Genomic DNA, 21,503 nt, shown 5'->3' with positions numbered 1-21,503 from the left:
GAGAGAGAGAGAGAGAGAGAGAAAGAGAGAGACCAGGTCAGCACAGATGGATGTGAGAGCATGCCAGGAAAATGCTGCGCAGGGTGTATGCACAGCCTTGCAGGGCCTCTTGCTATCAACCCCAGAAGCACCAGTTTGGCCTATCTTACAAAGGAAGTAAATCAATCAGGATTTCACAGAATACCTGCATGTTTGTTAGACTACAGCCTTCTTCGTTATCACAAAATGCCAGGCACGGAGTGCAGACTTGTCCTGCTCCCTCCATGCACAGCCCCACACACATCAGGCCTTTGCTGTCAATGGAAAGCACTCAGCCCTCCAGATTCAGCATTTGGTAATGCCTGGACTGGTTTTGCATAAAGAGGATATAAGAGCACTCTTTCAAGAGTGCCCCTTCAGTGACAGGGCAAAACAAAAGATGCATTGATTTGTTTTTACAGCTCTCTAACTGCAATGGCTTCTGGATAACAGTGCTTGTCTCCTTTACTGCATACCCCGGTGAAGATGGGTGGGACACGACAGAATAGTTGCCACATGGAGAATTAGTGCCAGGAAAAGGCACTGTTCTTCCATGCCCAGTCAATCTTGGTTCAGGTTTTCACAGCCTGCTTGAAACACAGACAGGCAAATATTACAGGATTATCACTTGCCCACCAGACTATACGGAGCAGTCCTTTCAAGGTCAGGGGAGGGAAGAATCCCAGCAGAAGTCCCACCACTTCCTTAGCCATGCTGGACTTGTGCTACTCCAATCAGGAGGCCTTCCTCATTTGCCTCCCCTCCCGCCAGCAGCTTTTCTTACATAATTGTATGGTGATGCTGGCAGTGTTACGATGCATCTTTGTTCAGTCCAGTAGTGCAGTCCTGCATCTCCATTTGGAGGCTGAGACTGCATTCTTAACGGAAATGAATGCAGTCTTTTAATTGTATTTTTGTACCAAGCATGAAGCCTACAGCTGATTGTACATCAATTGTGTTTATCTGGACAGCATCAGACCTCTGTTGGCTGGGAAGTTTTGCATTACAAAACCCCCTCTCACCCATATTCTGTTCTGCAAGAACTTCAGATGGGTCATTAACACTGACTTCCAGGCTTTTTTTTTTTTTTTTTTTTGACCTACAGCTCCTATTAGCCCTAGCTATCAGAGAATGGTGAGTGATTATGGGAGTTGTGGGCCAAAACAACTAGGAGACCCACAAGCTGTACTTCTGTAAGCCACAGTGAGTCAAGCTGCATGCAAGAAAAGACTCAGAGCTTTGTTGCTCTTCCTTATGAAGCTAACAAACAAAGCTAGAATATGTTCTCTATATTCCATTTTAATAACATACCAAACAGGTTTTGGTTCATCTAATATAGTATCTTTTCATCATAAACTGTCCAGGAATAAATTCCCTTACATTAGATTCTCAAAAGCTTGAAGCTGTAGGAGAAAATGAATTATATGCAAGCTTTTTGAAGGTGCAGCTCACATGGCTGCCACTAACTGATTCTGTGGGTAAAGAAAGATTTAATGTACCTTGTGCCATCATTCTGCACTAAAGTGCAATAAAAGTGATTTACTGCACTGTGTGTTGTTTTTGTTTTGTTTGTTTGTACAAGTTTCCAGTACAGATTTCCCAATCTGAATGGGGTCCCCATAGTGGATCTTGGTACAATTTAACCCTTTCTACATTCCCATCCCCCACTGGAGTCCCAGCCCAGATTGCATTGCCAAAAAAAGGTCATTCAGTTCCAATAAATTGATCTGGGCAATACAAATTACAGAGCTACAGACTGGATTCAGATAAGGTGAAAGGTTAAATCTAGGAGCTCATTTAACCACCACCTCCAACCAACCAACTAACCCCCCCCCCCCCGCCACCCACCCCCCTGCCCGCCCAGCACTTGCTTGTTTACAGGGCAGATAAGATGTGTGCCATTGTCTGTTCAACACTTCGAATGTGCATTTGATCAGATGCAGCCATTGTCCTGGTTCATTCTAGGTATCAGCAGTGGATTTTCAGTCCATGCTTTGGAGGTATCATTTGCTGACTTGAATGCCACAGCACACTCCGAAAGGAAGGAAGGTAGGGCAAATATAACCAGGAGGGGGAAAGGGAGGGCATTCCCTGAAGCTGTAGCACATCTCTGATTCTCCAGAGTCTTAAAGCTAGACAGGAGGGTCTCATGTTTTTCAGTGTGATTCACTTTTTTTCCTTTTTATCATCAGTATAGATATTCTGTATAAGCAATTTAGGCTGTTGTCCTTAATGACTTAACTGAATGTATGTAACCTCATTAGGACTGACTTCTAGGTAGACTTGTAGACGATTGTGCCATCAGTTTGCATTGTTACCAGTGTTAATTTCTTGTGTCCAACGTGCATGCATGGGATACGTACATATATAATTTGTCCTTTCTGACATTTGCCTAGCATAGGAGGTTAGCTATTTTCTTTATCATCTCAGAAGGCAAAATTGTTCCAGGCAGTACTTCATCCAGAACTCTTTAGATATAAAGAGTTATTTATATCTAACACTGATAATCAACTTTAGTAATTAGTTCAGTGGTTAATTATAGGGGACAATAACTACTATGTATGTTGACAAAACAAGGGATACCTGTGCCAGGCTTTTCAGACTGCCTCCTGAGTAATCCATGCAGCAACCCTGCCACATTATAAAGAGAGCACAAATCTTAGCAGAAACATTGACAGAACCATAGGCAGCAAAAAGATGAACTCACCCCTTTTCCCTTACGGAGCAAATTACAGTTTGGAATGAGTGATTTCGATAAGAAAAATGGCTCCCAAAGGGCCCCTCCCCCAACAAATGCCTACTCTTTTCTCTTGCTTATTTAAAAGAAAGCCATCCTGGAAAACATTCGTGTGGGTGACATATATGTAGTTTAACTTAAACATCTCTTTAACCTGGGGCTTCATTTTGATTGTATAGAAAGTTAACACACAGAGCATGCTTAAACTAATTCACGCGCAGAATAAGAACGCATGGTTAGACCAAAGGCCTGTTTATTCCAGTAGCCTGTTCTTGTTGTGGCTGGTCAGATCCATGCAGATCCAGAGCAGCACGTGAGTGAACTGGCATCCTCCTGGGCCTGTTCCCAAGCAGCTGGTATTTGGAGGCATGCCACCTCTGATTATGGAAGACAGCTATAGCCAGCATGAGAAGTGGCCACCGATAGGCTTATCCCCCAAAGGCTAAGTTGCAGTTTAGTGCCAAATACAGATTGTCATGCTGCCCGTGCACTCCTCTGTCAGGGCTGTAAGTAGGAAACTGGGAAAGTTTAGTTCTATTTCAGCCGACTTTCACGATACCCAAATCAAACACACTTTGGTTCATACTGAGACAAGGAATTCTGGTCTAAGCTGCCCTGTGGCTAATCAGATGGCATAGAAATCAAATAAATAAATACTGTAAGTATACTAACACTATTAAGCCGGGATATAATCTATTTGGGTAAAATAGGAAACTCTGATTTAAACAGGGAGTATTTCTGAGCCAAATGCAATACTTAAGAAGAAGAGAGAGACAACAAGTAGAGATGGGAGATAATTTGTGTTCATTTTTGATACGAATGTTTTAGAATTTGTAAAGTTCATTTTTGAAAAAAGAAAGAACGTGAGATTTATTTTCTCCAAATAGAGTGCAGGAGAAAGTGCAGTTAGCACTTCCACCATTACCTGGCCATGAGTTGTTAATCCAGGCTGTCAAATTACAGTTTAAAGATTGTTTACTGTTACTAATTGATGTGGCATCATGCCAGTCATTACTGTGCATCAAGATCCTGTTGTCCAACGTAGACCAGAATAAACTTATAAAATTTAGTAGTTTAGAGATGGCAAATTAAAACAGACAAGTAGCTTACCTAAGTCTGTAAACTCAAATTATGGTAGAGATGCTTAACTATGGTTAGCACAAAACTTGGTTTACTTCGATGTCCTTAGTAAGCCATTGCCTGTAATGCGGAATGTTTCCTCCCAATATTTAATTTAGGTCCAGGCCACACAAGATCTTATTATTTAAGAGCAATGTACCTACATTGTCTTCCTTGCTCATATATGCTGTGATGCCATCCATGCTATACAAAGCCAGCCAGCACATCTGTTGATCATCAGCAAGAAAATTAAATTTATGTGCTTCACTTAGCACACCTTGCTTTTGAAATTGGTCTATACTGGAATGGCTTTCTGAATCCTTTTTCCTTTCAATTGTCTTGCTGACAATTGCAGAAAATAGTGGGCTGAACAGAAACATTTGCAATTATTTTAATCTTTTATCCATATACAATGATTAAGCACCACTCTCAGTTAATCATGAAACTTAAATAAGCCTTTTTTGCGGGGTGGGGAGATATATGGAATTAATGAAAGTGTTTCATGTTTAATCCTGCAAAACAGACAAAACGGTTGCTTTGTTGCAATGGGGGCGGCATAGAAATGTTTTAAATAAGTAAATAACAGGAAATTCAATACAGATGGACACATTTTACTTACTCCAAAATCTCTGTGTATACTTGTCTCCTGGGATGCTACAGTGGCCTCTCGTGGACACTAATTCTCTGAAGCCATGACAAAACGTATCGCATTGTGCAACCAATGCATTTCTTTGAAAGAGAATAGCTTTCTGTCACAAGCCTCAGCTCTCTTTGCCCCATTCCTTCTTGTGTGTATCACATACATACTACTTGATCTGCACAATACACTTAATGCAATCATAGAAAAATATAGTGCTGGATTGAATTTTCATGATCTTTGATTTTTGACATAAAAACTGCAGTTCTGCAGAGTAGAAAAGTGAAAAGAAAAGCTATCCCTCTTCCACTGTTTCATGGGCATGTTTTTTTCCTACTCTGCATTTGGTCATAAGTATTGTTTCCACTGATCTGCTGCTGCTTCCATTACAGTTTTTAAACTTGAGAAGGCATTGCTGGCATTCTGTCTTTAAACTAGATGGCTATGACCTGCCGCATATGCTAATCCATGTTAAAAGATGCTTTAAAAAGTTCCTGCTATATACTCATACATAAATGCTTGGCTTAAAAAGTACAGAAGTAATATTGCAATCCAAAACATCTGTTCAGAAGTACATCTTACTTATTTCTCTAAGTGGGTATATGATTTCATCCTAAATGAGTAACTTTTTAAAAAGCCCCCTACACACACACTGTTTTTTTTTTAACAATGCACAGGCTAAAGTATATGCTGTACACTGATGCACATACATTCCTGGATTGGGGGCAACTCTGCAAACATGAGTGTTGACTTTCTATTCCCCATCCCGCAATGGTTGAAAGGGAAGACACACAAGCATTCACAAAATGTGCCTCTCTGCCCAGACGTGGCTCAGCATTTTGATAAGGCTTCACCCATGCATGTTTGTACTTTAATGACAGCAACATCTAGTGATAACTTGTGCATGTCAAGGGGCGAATATCAATAAAACACCCCAAGCAGAACTAGCCTTTTGCCTCGCAGCATCCTAAGCAAAAGGATCTTTCTTTCAACTGAGCAGTTGGGAAACATTCCTCCTGATTATCAAAATCCAGTGCAGATAATCACTTCTGGGAGCAGACTTATGCCTGTTCTCTCTGCTTCTGACCCCCACACAGTGATCTGGTCTTCTTCACAGAGCCTAAGCATGTAAAAGGTGTACCGATATATTCTGCATTTTGCAGGACGTGTCCCCACATCAAGTCAATGCAAAAATACATTGTCCAGGGAGATCCTGTGTGCATATTTATTTATTTAATTTATATTCTGCTATACTAGTCCAAAGAGTCTCTAATTTGATTAGAATATTACATAAAATAACAATAACAACAACAAAGAATAAAACAGAGGTCAGATATCAATAAGTTAAAAGTTATTAAAGCTAAAACAGTATAACTAATATCCAAATATAGAATCAATTTTTAAAATGTCTGGTGAAGAGGATTCTTTTTGCCCAGAACCAAAAAGATTGTAAAGATGGTGTCAGCTAAACTACTTTTGGAAGGCCATTCCATAAATGGGGTGTAGCCAGTGAGAAAGCCCCTCTTCTGTTTGCCATCCCCTTTGCCTCCTTAAAGATGGCTCTCTCAGAAGGGCCTCCTAACCAGATCTTAGGAACCAGGTAGATATATATGGGAGCAGGTGGTCCTTCAGGTATCCTGGTTCCAAGCTTTATATGTTAGCACATAAATTGGGCCCAGAGCAAAACTGGTAGCCAATGTAACCAATATAATATCAGAGTGATATGTGTGTGAGAACTTGCTTGCACCCACAGTCTGTACCAGTTGAAGTTCAAGACCATCTTCAAGGGCAGCCCCATGCAGAGGCACATTGCATTAGTCAAGCCGAGAATTTACCAGAGTGCGTGTGTGGTTAGGCTCTGCCTGTCCAGGTTGGGCTGCAGTTGGTAAATTAAATGCCTCTGAAAGAAGGTGTTACTGCCCACCATGTCTATCTCAGACTCAAGTAATAGTTTTGGGTCCCAGAGTACCACCAAACTACAAACCTTGTCCTTCAGGGGGAGTGCAATCCCTTCCAGGTTGCAGGCCCACCCTCTGGGCAGATGGATCATCCATCAACAGCACTTTAATTTTATCTGGATTGAGTTTCAATTGATTGGCCCTCATTCAGTCCATTATTGAGCTCAGGTAGTGATTCAGGACAGAAGCTACCTTATCTGGGTTAGATGAAAATGAGATGTAGAACTGGGTGTCTTTAGCATACTGATGACACCTCAGCTCCCACCTTCGAATGGCCTCTCCCAGCAGTTTCATGTAGCTATGAAACAGCATGGGGACAGGATAGAGCCCTGAGGGAGCCCACAGCACAATTGCCATGCTGCAGAGCTACTGTCCCCCAGCACTACCTTCTGGACATGGTTGGCCAGGTAGGAATGGAACCACCACAATGCAGTGGCCCCAACTCTGAACCCAACCAACCTGTCCAGAAGGACAACATGGATGATGGTGTCGAAAGCCACTGAGAGGTCCAGGAGAACCAACAAGGATGGATTCCCCCTGTCCTTTTCCACAGGACAACCAATGCAATCTCTGTCCCAAACCCCAGCCTAAAGCCCCATTGATAATCAGTTTCATTCAGGAGTGCCTGGAGTTTCTTGGTCATCACCCACTTGAGCACCTTGCCCAAAAATGGGATGATCGCAACTGCCCTGCAATTTACAAAGGCAAACCCTCAGGTCCAGGTTTGGTTTTTAAGAAGTGGTCTTACCACAGCCTCCTTCAGAGAGGATGAGACCACTGCCTCTCTTAGTGAGGTGTTAACAACCTCCTAGACCCAGGTGCGAACTCCTAAACCAGACCATATATCTTGCCTTTTTCTGTTCAAAAGAAGTGATCAACGTCTGGATGTTAGGAGATGCTTCAGTGGGCAGCATCTTCTTCCCTTCTCTATGCAATGATTACTTCCACACCGCAGTAATCTGCAGAGGGTTACTGTGAGCAAGAGTTGAGAAATCCAGTGGTATGCATGCACTTGTGGAGTGACCCAAACCTAAGAGACCCAGGGTAGTGGTTACAGTGTTTGATTTGAGTATGAAAGGCTCTCAGTCAAATATTTGCTCAGCCTTACATTTATTAGAAAATCATGCATAAACCATGATGTCTTTGCCTGGTCTACTTCACAGAATTGTTGTAAAGTTGCTTGGGAGAAGGTATAAAGGACAGAAGGACTTTTTCATTTTCTGCACTGACTTATCTTTAGAGGAAAATTTTAAAGGGAAACAATGACAGTTAAGATTAGCAGGTACCTGTGAATGTTCCTAGAGAAAAAAACCACGAAACACCCCTTTTCGTTACAGACCTGATTGAACTGACAGGAACGTCATGATGCTCTTCATATCCTGTGTTTCAGTGAATTTGCTCTTTGATTTATTATGCTTCCTGATACATATGACTCACCTGGTTTGTTGTGCAATTATTTTCACTGGTTGTACCTCTGCTAACTTGAAATCTTAAAAATCGTGAGTAAAATCAGCCAAAGCTGAATGCTTTTCAGATCCCATCAATACTTAGCACTAATGCTGAAATCAGTGGTACTTGACTAGATCATGCCCTTAATACCCAGGCATCTTTATGTACAGATGGGTTGCATAGCAGTCCCTTCTTTTGCTGCTGAAACATTTCAGTCTACCTGGACCAATCTAGTTTTCCAACAAATACAGGATTATAAAGCTATTTGTGAAAGTGGAGGACTCTAAGACTCTGAAATGGATTGTTGTTTAAAGAAGCCCTGAGAGGAGTATGTTCCCATGTGATGGGAGTAAATCACTTTAAATTTAAGCACAAGTTGCTGTGAATGGAGTGAATGGTGATCAATAAGAGATGCATTTCATGGTCTTCAAAAGAAAGAATGGGACTTCAGCAAGGAATGTGCAGCATGCTTTGCCTATAATGATATAATTTAAAACTGTTCTCTCCTGTTTATGTTGTTCTGTGCCACAAGCAACGCACACCTTCTGAAACCTTCTAAAAGCCTTCTAAAATTGAAATTCTGCAGTGCTGAGGAGGATTGGCACAGGATTGGCAATGGCACACAGTATCAGTTCAAAATTCAGCAGTCCCATCTAGAATTACATGAGCTGGCAACTGCATTGTAGGAGCATCAGTCAGGCCATTTGCCATGATGCAATTCCTGCCCTTCCATTATGTCTGTTCTTAGAAGGCAAAGCACTTCTAAGATATTAAGATATTAGAAGATATTAAGGAACATTGATCAAGTAACTTTTAATTAGGTTGCTGATCCCCTTTTTCCAGATAATCAGTGTCCAGCCATTTGTCTATGGGATGAAGGTTTCTTGTGCAAAGGTACATAGCAATTTTCCATATGTTATTAAAGAATGTAGACAAACCACATTCATGACCACACAGCAGTTGAAAAAAAGAATTAAAGAAATAATATGAATATCATCAGAGAAGAGTGGATCAGTTCAAGTCAAAATGTTCTTTAATGGAAACATGGAAGTCAAACTAATTTTACACTTCCATGTGTGATTTGGTAATAATTTGTGCTCATATTTTTATATTTTATCGCATTCGTATTCAGGGAAAGCTGCATACTCCTATGTCATTACCCATTGCTGCTTTTAATTTGAGCTTTATAGGAGCTATCCATGGTGCTCCACGGTGGTGAACCTATTTTGGGCACACAGTGAAACATCCTGGATCAATCCTGTAAAACTCAAAATAAAAGTTGCAGCAGATGAGGAGCCTGCTGACATGGCAGTCAACAGCCTTCCCTGTTTATCCGGGATTTTCATCCTCCATACCTCTCACTGAGTGTGTGAAGTGGACCTGAGAGATGTGCTGGGTAGTGACTGAAGAACTTCTAAAGACAATGACTTTGATTTGCAAAGCATCTGAAAATGCAGAGAGGATAATTTAACTAGAAATACAGTACATTTCATCAGAGTGGGGAAGACTGGGATAAGAGGACCTGTATGGTTGCTCAGCCTGCTGTTGATGGGCAGCTTCATGGCCCAGTACTTTCTTCCAATGGTTCTTTCCCTTTCAACTAGATGTGGACTGGACAGCCTTTAAAGAGAGGACACCTTCACAATAATGGACAGTCTTCTGGCATCCTTCTGCTGAAGAGGACCCTTGGCCACCCTAGGATTCGTGTGTGTGTGTGTGTGTGTGTGTGTGAACGCACTGTGGATGTAGCATGGGAGACCTGTCACAAAGATACAAGCTTTGAAGTGTGAAGTTAGGGGTTAAATTTGAGTTTAGTGTCTGCATCCCCTCCCATCTAGAGAGTCAGGGAGGGAGCAGAAAGACATGCTAATCTATTGCTAGAGTGTCAAAAAGCAAGAGGATTTGGAAACATTCAAAGCTGCAGCTGATGCAAAATGCAGCTGCAAGGCTGGTGATGGCTTTGCTAAAAGAACTGCACTAGCTGCCAATGAATCACTGGGACAAGCTTAGGATTTTGATGTTAATTTATAGAGCCGGAACAACATTAGAACAGGTTACTTTAGGCATTACTTCACTCATGGGCTTTCTGTTCCTTGGAAGGAACTCTTTGTACTACATGGCCCTGAGGTTTACCCTAGTCATATTAAGTCATATGTTTATTGAAAATATTTATATCCAACTTCCCATTTAAAAAGCCCAAAGCAGTTTACAGTAAACTAGAAGACAATACATGATTATAAAAGGATAAGAACATTTTTGGAAGTCAGTAGCAGGGAAAAGCCAAGCTAAGTAAGTTTTTAATAATTATCAAAAGCATATGATTATTGGCACTTGACATTTTGCAGAGGGGAAGGCTTTCTAGAGGCATGGTGCCACCACAGAACAGGCCTGTTGCTGTGATGGGACTCTGCAGAATGTACCATGGACAGCAAGATCTCTGCTGAAGATCATAGTGGTCTGGCAGGTATATCTAGGGGGAGATGATCTTTCAGATAACATGGTCCTATGATATCTTGACATCTCAGGAATACTACTGTGGATCTGGTCCAATGGCAAACTGGTAGCCAGTGTGGTGGCTTCGGCATAGCTGTTATGTATTCATGGCAAGGTGCTCCATTCAACAGCCTTGTTCCTGCCTTCTGCCCTAGCTCCACATCGAGATCCCTTGTTCTCCAGACATGAGGGTACCAAGATATAGATTACAATTAAGCATTCCCTTTGCAGGCACAGCTGGAGCAGCAGCCAAAATAGTAAAAAGGTCTCCATGCCACAGGGTCCCTTGGGCCATGGAACATTACAGAACTCATCCTCTGCAATGCAGTGTCAGTTCACATCAGACAGGCATTTAAAGTTTGGACCCTTAGATATCTGCCCAGGACCTTGCTAGAGGTGTGACCCAGCCAGTTACAGTTTCATTGTTGAACAGTAGAATAATCATCATATTGTCCTATTTTATCATTCTGTGTTAATGTTATAATTATGCCACCTTTTTATTACCTTGTTGGAAAGTGGTACATAAATCTGAAAAATAAATGAAACAAACGTGGGAGTGCACCTTTTCTTCTGTATAATTGCAGTGAAGAGCACAAAGGCATACCCTTTCAAATTTCACAGTACAATATATAATCCTTGTTATTGGACATGATCCCAGTGGTGTTATAGAAAATGTCAATTTTGTTATACATGATCTTAATGCATTAAAGTATATGGATATAAACGACAGATGAATTCATGAAGGCTAGCAATGGCTACTAGTACTTATGGCTATGTATTTACAGTACCACCCATATCAGGGGCATAATACCTCTTGACCCCAGTTTCTGGGAAAGAAATGGAATGAGGTTCGTACACTTGTGTCTTGCTTCTGGACTTTTGTGGGCATCTGGTTGGGGTCAGTGGAAGGTGGGACGCTGAGCTAGATAGGTGTTTGGTCTGATCTAGCATGTCTCTTTTTAAGTTCTGCCCAAATACCAGAGCAATATTTATCTTCATCGCTCCGAAGCTAGAATGGTTCTGGCTTCAGCTCATCTATGCAGACAAAATGTTCTTGATTTTAAATTCTCCCCAGGTATCATTTCTTACAACGTGCCATAAAATATTCAGACTTTTTCTTGAATGTAAGTTGTATATGTGCATGAATGTGTGTGCGTGCACGTGTGTGTATATATGGTGAACTCTTTAGTATTTGGACAAACCACAATTAAACATCCTTTACCCCACCCTTGAAATAGAGTACAAGCAGGTGTTTTCCTTCCTTGTATTTACATCTGCCTTTACCTCAACAATATTAGTTTATTATTATTACTATTAGTATTATTATATACTTCAAATGAATTCTTTCAATTGTCAGGTCTTAGGGTGGATACACACATTTTTTCAGTACATAAATGCCATTTTGTTTAATTTATCATTTCAAGGTAAACATCCCACCATTGAATTCATAGAGAAAGGCATAACTCACAGTCCAACAATGTGATTTCGAACTATTGACAAAATTCGTTCGCTTCTGTGGATAAACTCCAGCAATAGGAGTATCAAGTTAAAATGTATTAAATAATTTGGAATGTTCCTGCTTCCTTTGAATGTTTACAACAACCCTTTAAAATGTGGTTAGGCATTGTAATGTCAGTTGGTGTACTTAATGCTGGGGAAGTACAGGGACTTAAGGAATAGTCAGAATGATTAAAATAGACTGATAAGTGGATCAGGACTTCTCCGTAGTGGCAGCCAACAGTATGAACTGTAAAGAGCAGGGTCACTTGACCCTATTAAAGCAAGTGTTGTGGAAAAGCTCTGTGATTGGGTTTGGGGTTTGTTAGATTTTTTGAAGGACTGGAAAATTGTCGGATGGCAAAATAGTGCTCCATCAGCTTTATTATTAAATTGATCAACTCTGCCAATTTCGGGCACAAACCTTGTTTGACTGTGTTTGTTAATTAATCCATTAGTTGTATTTACATTCTGATTTTCTGCTTAAATATATGTCCAACATGGCCAGTGACAATATAGTTTGCAATAGTAAATAACCAGTCCACCAGACAAATAGGCGATACTGCAAGAAAGCCATGTAAAAATCAGATAAAAACAAGGTTTTTTTTCATTGTTGTAAAAGGCAGCCAGTTTGCAACAAAGCAAACTATGCTTTATTTATTTAATTTAGGAAAGCATAGATTAAAACACAGAGCAGCCGAGAAAAGCAAATCAGTTCAGTATGCCAAATGGCTGCTCAAATAAAAGAAGGCAGAAGTCTAAGCATGAGAGAGGCTACATAAGCCTTCCTCCGCAGGGAGTTCCAAAGTCTATTTACAGCAATGGCATCTCTGACACAGATGTTAGGCACTGATCTTTCAAGCAAACAAACGAATGCAGGTTGTGCTCTTGCTCTCGAATGGCCTCTGCTCATTTCAGTGGGCCCAAACGTGGTGGTGATATGGATCACTAAAGCCACAGATCAGCATTCAGGGATTTCCTTGCTTGAGACTGTCAACAGCCATACGGAGCTGCTGGAGATGATCCAGGAGTTACTTGAACAACCGGAAAGTCAGAGCCAAGGAACACACTAAGGAGCCAAGACATACACAAGAGCCAGGAAGTTCCCAGCCCAGCACAACAGGAAGACTTTCATGGTGCTTCCTATCTAAATGACCCAATAGCCAGCTTGGGTTGGCGCCACAGGGCCAGTCTAGAGCCTGAGACTACTTCAGCTGGCTCATCCAAAGGGATCTATCCTATGTTAATCTAACTTAAATCCCATTCCTTCCAGTGGCTTTATTCTAAGTAGAATTACCATTGGAAATAGCCCTTGTTGATTCCACTAGCTAATTGCACAGGGCAGGTAAAGCAAACATACCTGGTTCTAGTCCTAAGGGGTTTAAAACATTCAAGTATCCTGGAAAAATATCACTTACGCCTTTCAAAGTGCTCAATGGGATAAAGCGTCCCTTTTGAATGGAATGTCAAACTAGTACAGTACAGTGAACCAATCTTTCTCACTGTGCTATATCTTTGCAGTTACCTTGTAGCTGGAAACATGTCAACAAAGATTTTGAAAGGGCCCATTGTGTAGTGGATCTGAAGTTGCTATGCTTCCATCAAGTGTGTGTTTTGCAGAATATTGAATGTGGTGTCCATCATGTGTAACAGCCCAGCAGGAAACCCAATTTCATGTCAGTCAGGGAATGGTAAACTCACTTTGCTACAAGCATAAATGTTTCAGTGGGCAATATTTGTCATATAGTGGCCTTAACTAGTGAATTGTACACTGTCTGCAATACACCTCCCAGTGGGAATTACTTCCTCTCAGACAGAGTGTAATAAGCAGCCCTCCTTGGAAAAAGAGGGAGAAATTTCAGAACTGGAAAGGAGATGGGGTGGGGGGGGTCTTCCTTGACAATGAAATGAGCAGACCAGCTGGAGGCACCCTGAGGATAGAGTCAGAATCTTTTCTGAATGGGAGGAGTGGAAGAGATGTTTCTGTTTTGATTCAGCTCTTTGCATTGGCAGATGCTTCTCCTGCATACTATTTGAATACTACTTGATTTATACTGCTTTATAACCCATGAGGCTTGATAAAAAAACCTGGGCTTCTAAAGTCTTATCTGAATCTGTTGGAGAAGCTAAGAGGAAAGAAGATACCTGCTCACAACACAAATAACTGTGGAAATAGTATTGCTTCTTTGTATGATATTTCTCCCATTTTTAAAAAGATGCTTAGGCAGCTGGATTGAGAGCTGAGGACTCTCAGCCATTCATGCCTATTTTCCTCTTGCATTTGTTCAAAGCTTTCATATTTATTGGCTTTATATCTCATCTTTTGACATGAAAGTTCTCAGGGCAGTTTACCATGATCAATAAACTAAAATACAAACAACTACAATGAAAACTCCCAGCAATAAACTAACCAAGATAAAAAGGGAAACTGAAAATAATTTAGATGATCTAAAATACCATGAAAAGCAATTGAAAAGGGGTAACATCCCTAAAAGATAACAGAGGTAGTGAATCTGCTTAGGCAAATAATTTCACAGTTCTACCATAAAGAAGTCCAGACAAATCTGGTGTTAGAGTATATTGAGAAGGGAGTTCCAGATAGTTCTGAATTGGTTGTCAGATTAATATGGAAGAAGGAAACTCTGTAGATAACTCTGGGCCCAGTTGCCCATGGTTTTAAAGCTAGCACTTTGAATTGTGTTTGGCAGCAAGTTGTAATACACTGAATTTGTTTTAACACTGGCATACTATGTCCATAGTATCGGTACCAGTTTGCAATCCAGCCAACACATTTTGCACTGGTTAAAATTCTCAAATTCTTGTTCATAAATTCTAATGGTGGTCTTTGAGTGTGTTCCCAGGTTCATCAATTAATAGTAGTGTAGCATACTAATATCAAACAAAAATCAAAGCCCCAGCAACATGCAGACATGTACCATGATCAAAATGGGACTATGCCCTATAACAGCCTTCCCAATCCTGGTGACTCACAGATGTGTTTTTGGACTACAGCTCCCATCATGGTGGGCCATTGACCAAATTTGGTGTGGCTGATGGGTGCCATAATCAAAAATAACTTGAGGCACCCAGTTGGGAATGGCTACCCTACAATAAATGCCAAGGTTTTGTAAACATTGAAAGAGAGTTGGGCATTTTCAGTTTCTCTTGATAATATTTATTGCCTTGGCAGTTGGTTTTGTCAGTTGGCAAGCAAGGAATATTAATGAAGCATTTGCAGATGAGCCGGCTAAGCAGGTTGATCTTGATTGACTCAAATCTACAGTGCATGATATCAAGATGAATTATTTGTCATGGCTGTTCCTCTGACCTTGTTACTGCAGTTTTCATCTCTTCCAAATGCGAGCTATGACATATTCAGTGCTACCTGCTTTTGTCAACCAATCAGATGGCAATGGTACTTGCATATTTGCTCATTTTCAAGCAAGATCTCAATTACATTCATTTGCTCTGCTCCAGCTGATGCCCATTATATTCATTGATGCTAATCCAAAGATGGGGAAATATGTATGCAACACCTGACACGAATATTCCTAGCTGGTTTTGGAACCACACATTCCAGGGAATGTTGTGTGTAAACTTTCTTTTCAAATCTCTGTATACACTATTCCTGCAATCCACAACCCTGACTTTTTTATTTACTGCTGTTTGACAGCCTTACCTACTCTTCATTTTCCATGAAACAGCTCTCTGGGGCCTTTGCTTTTTTAACAGGGGTTCCACATACCCATGCTTGGCTCCTCTGTGTGTCTTCTGTTGGATCAGAGTTGTGTAATCTAATTACAAGTAAAATAAAGCTGCTGTGAAATGCTGGCAATTTGGCAGGTATGCCTCTACATTGTTATTTGTTGGCGGTGGCATTAATTTACCCACTAGGCCAGGGTAGGTGCAGAATGTAGAACACCATAGAGAAATAAAGAGCATTTGCACTTGGAAGTCAAATCTTGGCTTGATAAGCCAGGATATGTATGAATTTTGTGCATTTATATACAGCTCCATCACTCACAAGTCACTCCTTTTATGTGAAACAAACAAGGAAGGAAGTTGCAGGTAACCACAGCTTCTAGTTTCACCTGAACTATGGTTGATAAGTACCAATCAGACTATGAGTTAAACCCTGCAAACCATCTTTACATCAAGGTTTCACATCCCAGTTTGTTTTGAAGTAATTAGACACAGTTACCTGGATCATACATAGTGGAATCTGCAATTAATGTTGGCTTCCTGGCTTGTTTCACCACTTGCACAAGTGAAACATGTCAATTCTGAGTTTAGGAGCGCTCTTGGACAAAGATGCCTTTCATGCATATCATGCATAACTTGTCCTGTTCATTGCAACTTTGTCCATTTGCTTGATTTCTCCTCCTTGGCCTAATCTGTCCAGAAGGTAAGCATGAGGGAACTGGATGTTGCTGCCACTGACACTCCCACTTTTGTCATTCCTCCTATGAACAAAGAGGTCCGGCAAACAGTCAGAAATAAAGAGGAAGTGCTCAGACATTTCTAGAGAAATACAGCAGATACCCCAAAAGGATGTGAGCCTTGAAAGTTGCCCAGTGATGCTAACATCAGATGTTACTCCTGAATGAAGTAAAGTGCTGGCATGTAGGTCTGGCTTATTAACCCAGAATTTTATTGCCCAAACCATGTCAGCATCACAAAAGGTATAGGAAAGGGGTAAAATTCAGTGGATGCAAAAGTTTAATGGCCTTGAAAATTATAGAGCCATCACCAATAATACCTCAATTCATCCACGTTATGCTCATGGTGCATAGATGGTTTTATAACAGGGTGTGCATAATCAAGCTTAAACAGCTCAATGAGAGGAAAGAGCCTGTCCTTTAAGTATGTTATCTGTGAAGAGGGTTATATATTCAAAAATGGACAATTCCCATTAAGCTTCAAACCCAGGAAAGCCATTAGTGGCATGGCAGTGCACCCTCTCACAATGCAGTCCTATGAATGCCTATCAGTCCTGTTAATGACAATGGGGTACACTTCAGTTAGTGTGCAAAGGATTGTAGCCTTAGAAGCCCATTCCTGTCAGGCTGTAGACCAGCAAATGTGCTGAACAGCATGACAGGGACATGCAAGATTGATGGCGTGTCCACAGTCGCCTTTCATCATTAAGGTCTGCACCATCGAAAGGTATGTGAACTCATCATCACACAGGTCAGACGCTACAGAGTATTCATATCTCCTTGCGTTATTTAGCCACAACACTTTCCAGTGAGGCAATTCCCACACTTGAAAGCAATGATCAGAAAGTGATTAACAGCAAACTTCAATGAAACAGGCAGCCTAACCAACACAGGCTATAGGTATGGTTTCTAATTTTTCAATACATAAATAAATATATAATAAACACATGCTTATCTGGGAATAAATTCCCTTGAAATTAGTGGAACTTAATCCCATGTGCATGTTAATGCTTTTGATTCTTCTCAACTTACATTTTTTGGTTTCCAACCATTATGTGACCTTTGTTAACTGTTATCACTACAGATTCCTATACACAAAATAGGAAAGATGCTGACTTATTACTCTGTTTTTGGCTCCATCTCTTCTCTCTAGGCACATTTAATTGTGTGACTATGTAGGTGTCTCTGCACAACTTGAGATGCTTGGATAAAGTCCCTCACACAAACACACACATACACACTGTGTCTTGCAGTTCATTGGCCAAGCGCATATATGCGGCAGAGATAAGTCAGTATGGAGCAGCTTTGAGTGGATGTGATTCTTCTGTCTGCTGTGAAGTAGTCTGAATAATGTTGCTGAGTGGTTGTGAAGATAACTGGCTAAAGATTGCAAAGCAATGTGAAATCCAACCATGGAAAAGGAATTAGCACAATTACTTAGAGTATTTTATCCATTGGCTTCACCTGTTCTAGATGGCAACTTCTATAATCCAATTTAGTTTTTTAATCAAATACTTTCTAATTAAATATCTCACCGTTTTACATTAAAATGAAAAAAGCATTTCAAACAGCAAATTTAAGCATTTTCAATTTTAATCATGTTTAGGGTATAATTCTGGACCACTTCACTGGGGGTGAGTTCCATTCCACTCCGTGGTATTTACTTCTGGAAAAATAGGCATATGATTGCATTGTCAGAGTGACTTTCCATATTACGTGATCATGCCATTGGACATTCCAAAAGTGCCATTCAGGGCAATCTAACACAAGCCATACATGTTTGAGAAACCAAGGAGCAGTCCCTATCATTTTCATGCACAGTGAATCAATGTGGGTTCAGTTTTCCCCATGATATTTTGTGAAAAAGTAATGTGGGAGAATAGTACCAGTTCAAATTGGAAGAATGCTTTTGCTCACAAGCGAAGCCGTTTCTAATGCTGGATGTCCTGTATGTATGTATGAAAATCTGGATCCCCATCTGATTTTAGCATGGCATTCAGTAGTACAGAAGAATGCCGTAACATATCTTCATCCTTCATATAATGTAAAACTAAGAAGTGGTTTGCTGAAGCTTAGCCCTTTCCTTGCTGTTAGGCTCCAAAACATCTGACAGTCTCTTTGCAATGGAGATCTTTATTAGAACTTCACAGCTACAAGACAAAATAATTTTTAAAAGTCTCTAGCAAGCCAAAAGATAATCTGCTCATGTAAACTGTTGGAACCCAAACCGGGGACTTCTCTCCCAGATCTTTGCCTTTCAGAAATGTTGTGGGCTTTACCTTCAGGGTGGTTCCTACTGGTGAAGGGCCAGCCAGCAAGACCTGGGGTAGCTCAGGTAGTAACTGGGTAGCTCATATCTCCCAGTGCTTTGTCACGGGGTCAGGGACTGGGCAAGGCAACAGCTCTCCCCCCTTCCCTTCTTGGGCACTTCTCATCTCTTCCAAAACGTATCTGCTCTCCTGTGGGCAGCAACCTTGAGGGTCTTCAAAGGCTTCTGCCCCTCCCTGAGTTTTCAAAATCCCCATCACCAAGTCTTCAAGGTCTTCTTCTTCAGAACCTAAGGCATGATGACTCTGGGATGCCAACCACTATTGGTGGTCTAGTTCAGGCACTACAGTACACCTTCAGTTGGGCTAGGAAATGAATAGGCAGTCAGTGTGATTCTATAGGAATTGATGTAATATGGTTGTATCTAACTAGACCAAACACCATTCTCATAGCTAAATCTGAATGGGTTGATGCTTCCAGCACATTGAGATCATCCATTTGGGAAATTACCAGGGCATGGATCACTATCAGGAAGGCCACCATGGTTAACCAGCTGACACCATGCTCTTTATTAGAAATACTATGATGCATGCTTTATGTTCTTAGTATGTTTTACATATGGTTTCTATTACATGAGTTTATTTGCATAATGCTTTGAGCTTTTTGTCATTAAAATGACTTTTTGATATAAATTTTAAAATGGAAGGGGTTCTAAGACTTCCATCAAATATTTTGCATATTGATTTCAATATTAGAGCTAATCACCTTCACTTTTGGTGCAAGTTAACAGCACTTCACAGGATTTGATAAAGGTGGGTAGATTGATCTAGCAGACCCAAAATGTCACTTTACTGCCTCTGATAAATTACCAAGTCCAGCCTCCATTCCTTGGATCAATAACCTGCAAATGCTTATGCAAACGCTCAGAAGGTTCTAGTAACCATAGGCAAGATTCCAACCCACTGCCGTCCCCATGAAGACTAACTTGGCTTTTATAAATGAGTAACTGTATTACAGCATCCAGTGACAGGAACTTCAGAATCAGCTGCCAGCCAAAGGTTTATTGCTTGCTATTGGGCTTTCATTATTACATTTAGCTTGCTAAAGAGAAAGGAAGCTATTTAAAACATGGTTTTGTTTTTTTCCCCACTGCAGCACTGTTGTAAAGATAAAGCATGCCACCTGCAACAACAACCACGCAGTATGCGCCCCCTGACGGAGGATGGGGTTGGGTCGTGGTCTTTGGAGCTTTCATCTCCATTGGATTTTCTTATGCATTCCCCAAAGCCATCACAGTGTTCTTCAAGGAAATTCAGGAGATCTTCGGCACAACATATAGTGAGATAGCATGGATATCGTCGATCATGTTGGCTGTCATGTATGCAGGAGGTATCCAAGACTTTAAAACTTTTGTTTTTGCTTGAAATGCGTTCATAGTATCGTAAGCAAAGTTCTGTTCCATAAATGTGTGGTTCTTGTCCTCTTTAAGGCAGCTTGCCCCAATCTGGGGCTCTCCAGATGTGTCTGCAACTCCCATAATTCCCAGCCAAAATGCCCAATAACCATGCTGACTGGGAATTATAGGAACTGTATATTGGGGGGCACCATGTTGGGAAAAACTTCTCTAAACTATAATTCAATGCTGTTAGCCAGGAGTAAATGCTGTGTAGTAGGCATTTTACACTCTGATTTTCACATATTCAGAGTAACAGTGTTAGGTGAAGTTCAGAGGGAGTAAAAGGAAACAATATGCAGCTCTCTAGAGAAACACTATGTCCCATGCAAGTGCAAAAGAAGTTGCTTTGGTTCAGAAGGAGAAGAGAAATCCAAAATTCACTCTCAGGCAATAGCAATGTCGCAAAATAGTGAACAAGTATCTGGGTTCTCAAGAACTCCGAGGAACTGAAGAATTTAAAAGCAGAGTTTTGCTAAGAAAGAGAACTAGGGTAAGGACAAAATTCAGATACTCAGGTAAAAGAAACAAACAAGTGTAATAAAGGACAGTGAAAATAGAACTGGTTATTGATGAATCCTGATGAATGATCATCTCTAAGCAGTGATTTGATAAGGTGCACTGCTGATATGTTATAGTTAGCTTAGGAGGAACTTAGCTTCATATGTAGATACTTCATAGAGGAGCATAGCAGTCAGAGGAACTTGAACCTCAGTGGTTGAAATATAAGGTCCTACCTTTTTGACATGTTTTTTTAAATTAAAGATTGTTCATGCTGATTCTGAATTAAAACATACTGAATTGGTTCTAATTATATGGTTCTATTGATCGCATGAGTTGAAATGCAGTCCATCAAATCTCTGAAGTATTAAAGCATTTTTAGTTTTTCTCAATATCTACTTATTCCTAAAGGTCTAAGAATGTTATTTTATCTAATGTTCTAGTTCTACTTAGAGTATACCCATCAAAATGAATGTAAGATAAATTAGACTAATATTGGCTATAACCCCCTGACAAACCATCTTGTTGATTTCCAGTTTTGTCCATTTTGCATACAAAAACCTCTAATAATTGCAGTGAAAGTTAATTCCATTCCTTGGTTGACTTTTGGTGCTGATCATACATTCACTCTTTTAGAATATGTAAACACCTTGAATCTTTTTTATTATTTTTTGCCTAGCCATCCATGAATCCTATCTATCTAAACTAAATTCCAAGTATCACAAAGGGATTAAATATCCATATAGTATAGACAAAGTAAGAAGCTCAGGACAATTAAACTGTGTAAAGTTATTTTCGTTATCTCGGTGCAGTCATATGGCTTTAACATGCTAACAGCAGGTAACCTTGCCAAAGGTAAATATTCTTTGAAGCCACAGTTACAGCAAAATTGCTTCCTGTGAAATACAGCATTAAACAATCACTGGCAGAGGAT

The 21,503-nt window shown here is 40.5% G+C and overlaps 1 protein-coding gene across 3 annotated transcripts in view; it reads left to right on the top strand.

Annotated features, from left to right (window-relative positions):
- The window catches only part of SLC16A7 (solute carrier family 16 member 7), a 119,188-nt gene that overhangs the window by 51,115 nt on the left and 46,570 nt on the right, over window positions 1-21,503 (top strand). Inside the window, exons 1-2 of one of the 3 annotated variants that reach the window (XM_044422895.1) lie at window positions 1,922-2,067; window positions 19,771-20,004. In XM_044422895.1, coding sequence (XP_044278830.1) covers window positions 19,791-20,004 — 214 coding nt within the window. In that variant the 5' untranslated portion in view covers window positions 1,922-2,067; window positions 19,771-19,790. Of the gene's footprint in view, window positions 1-1,921; window positions 2,068-2,481; window positions 3,414-19,770; window positions 20,005-21,503 lie in introns of those variants that run through there. The other 2 variants (XM_044422894.1, XM_044422896.1) reach the window with 2 other exon arrangements.

The sequence above is a fragment of the Varanus komodoensis genome, unplaced genomic scaffold, assembly GCF_004798865.1.
Source record: "Varanus komodoensis strain SLA01 unplaced genomic scaffold, ASM479886v1 scaffold13_1, whole genome shotgun sequence".
Taxonomy (NCBI): domain Eukaryota; kingdom Metazoa; phylum Chordata; class Lepidosauria; order Squamata; family Varanidae; genus Varanus; species Varanus komodoensis.
Note: the sequence above shows the minus strand (reverse complement) of the source record. Positions and strands in the feature narration are given on the sequence as shown.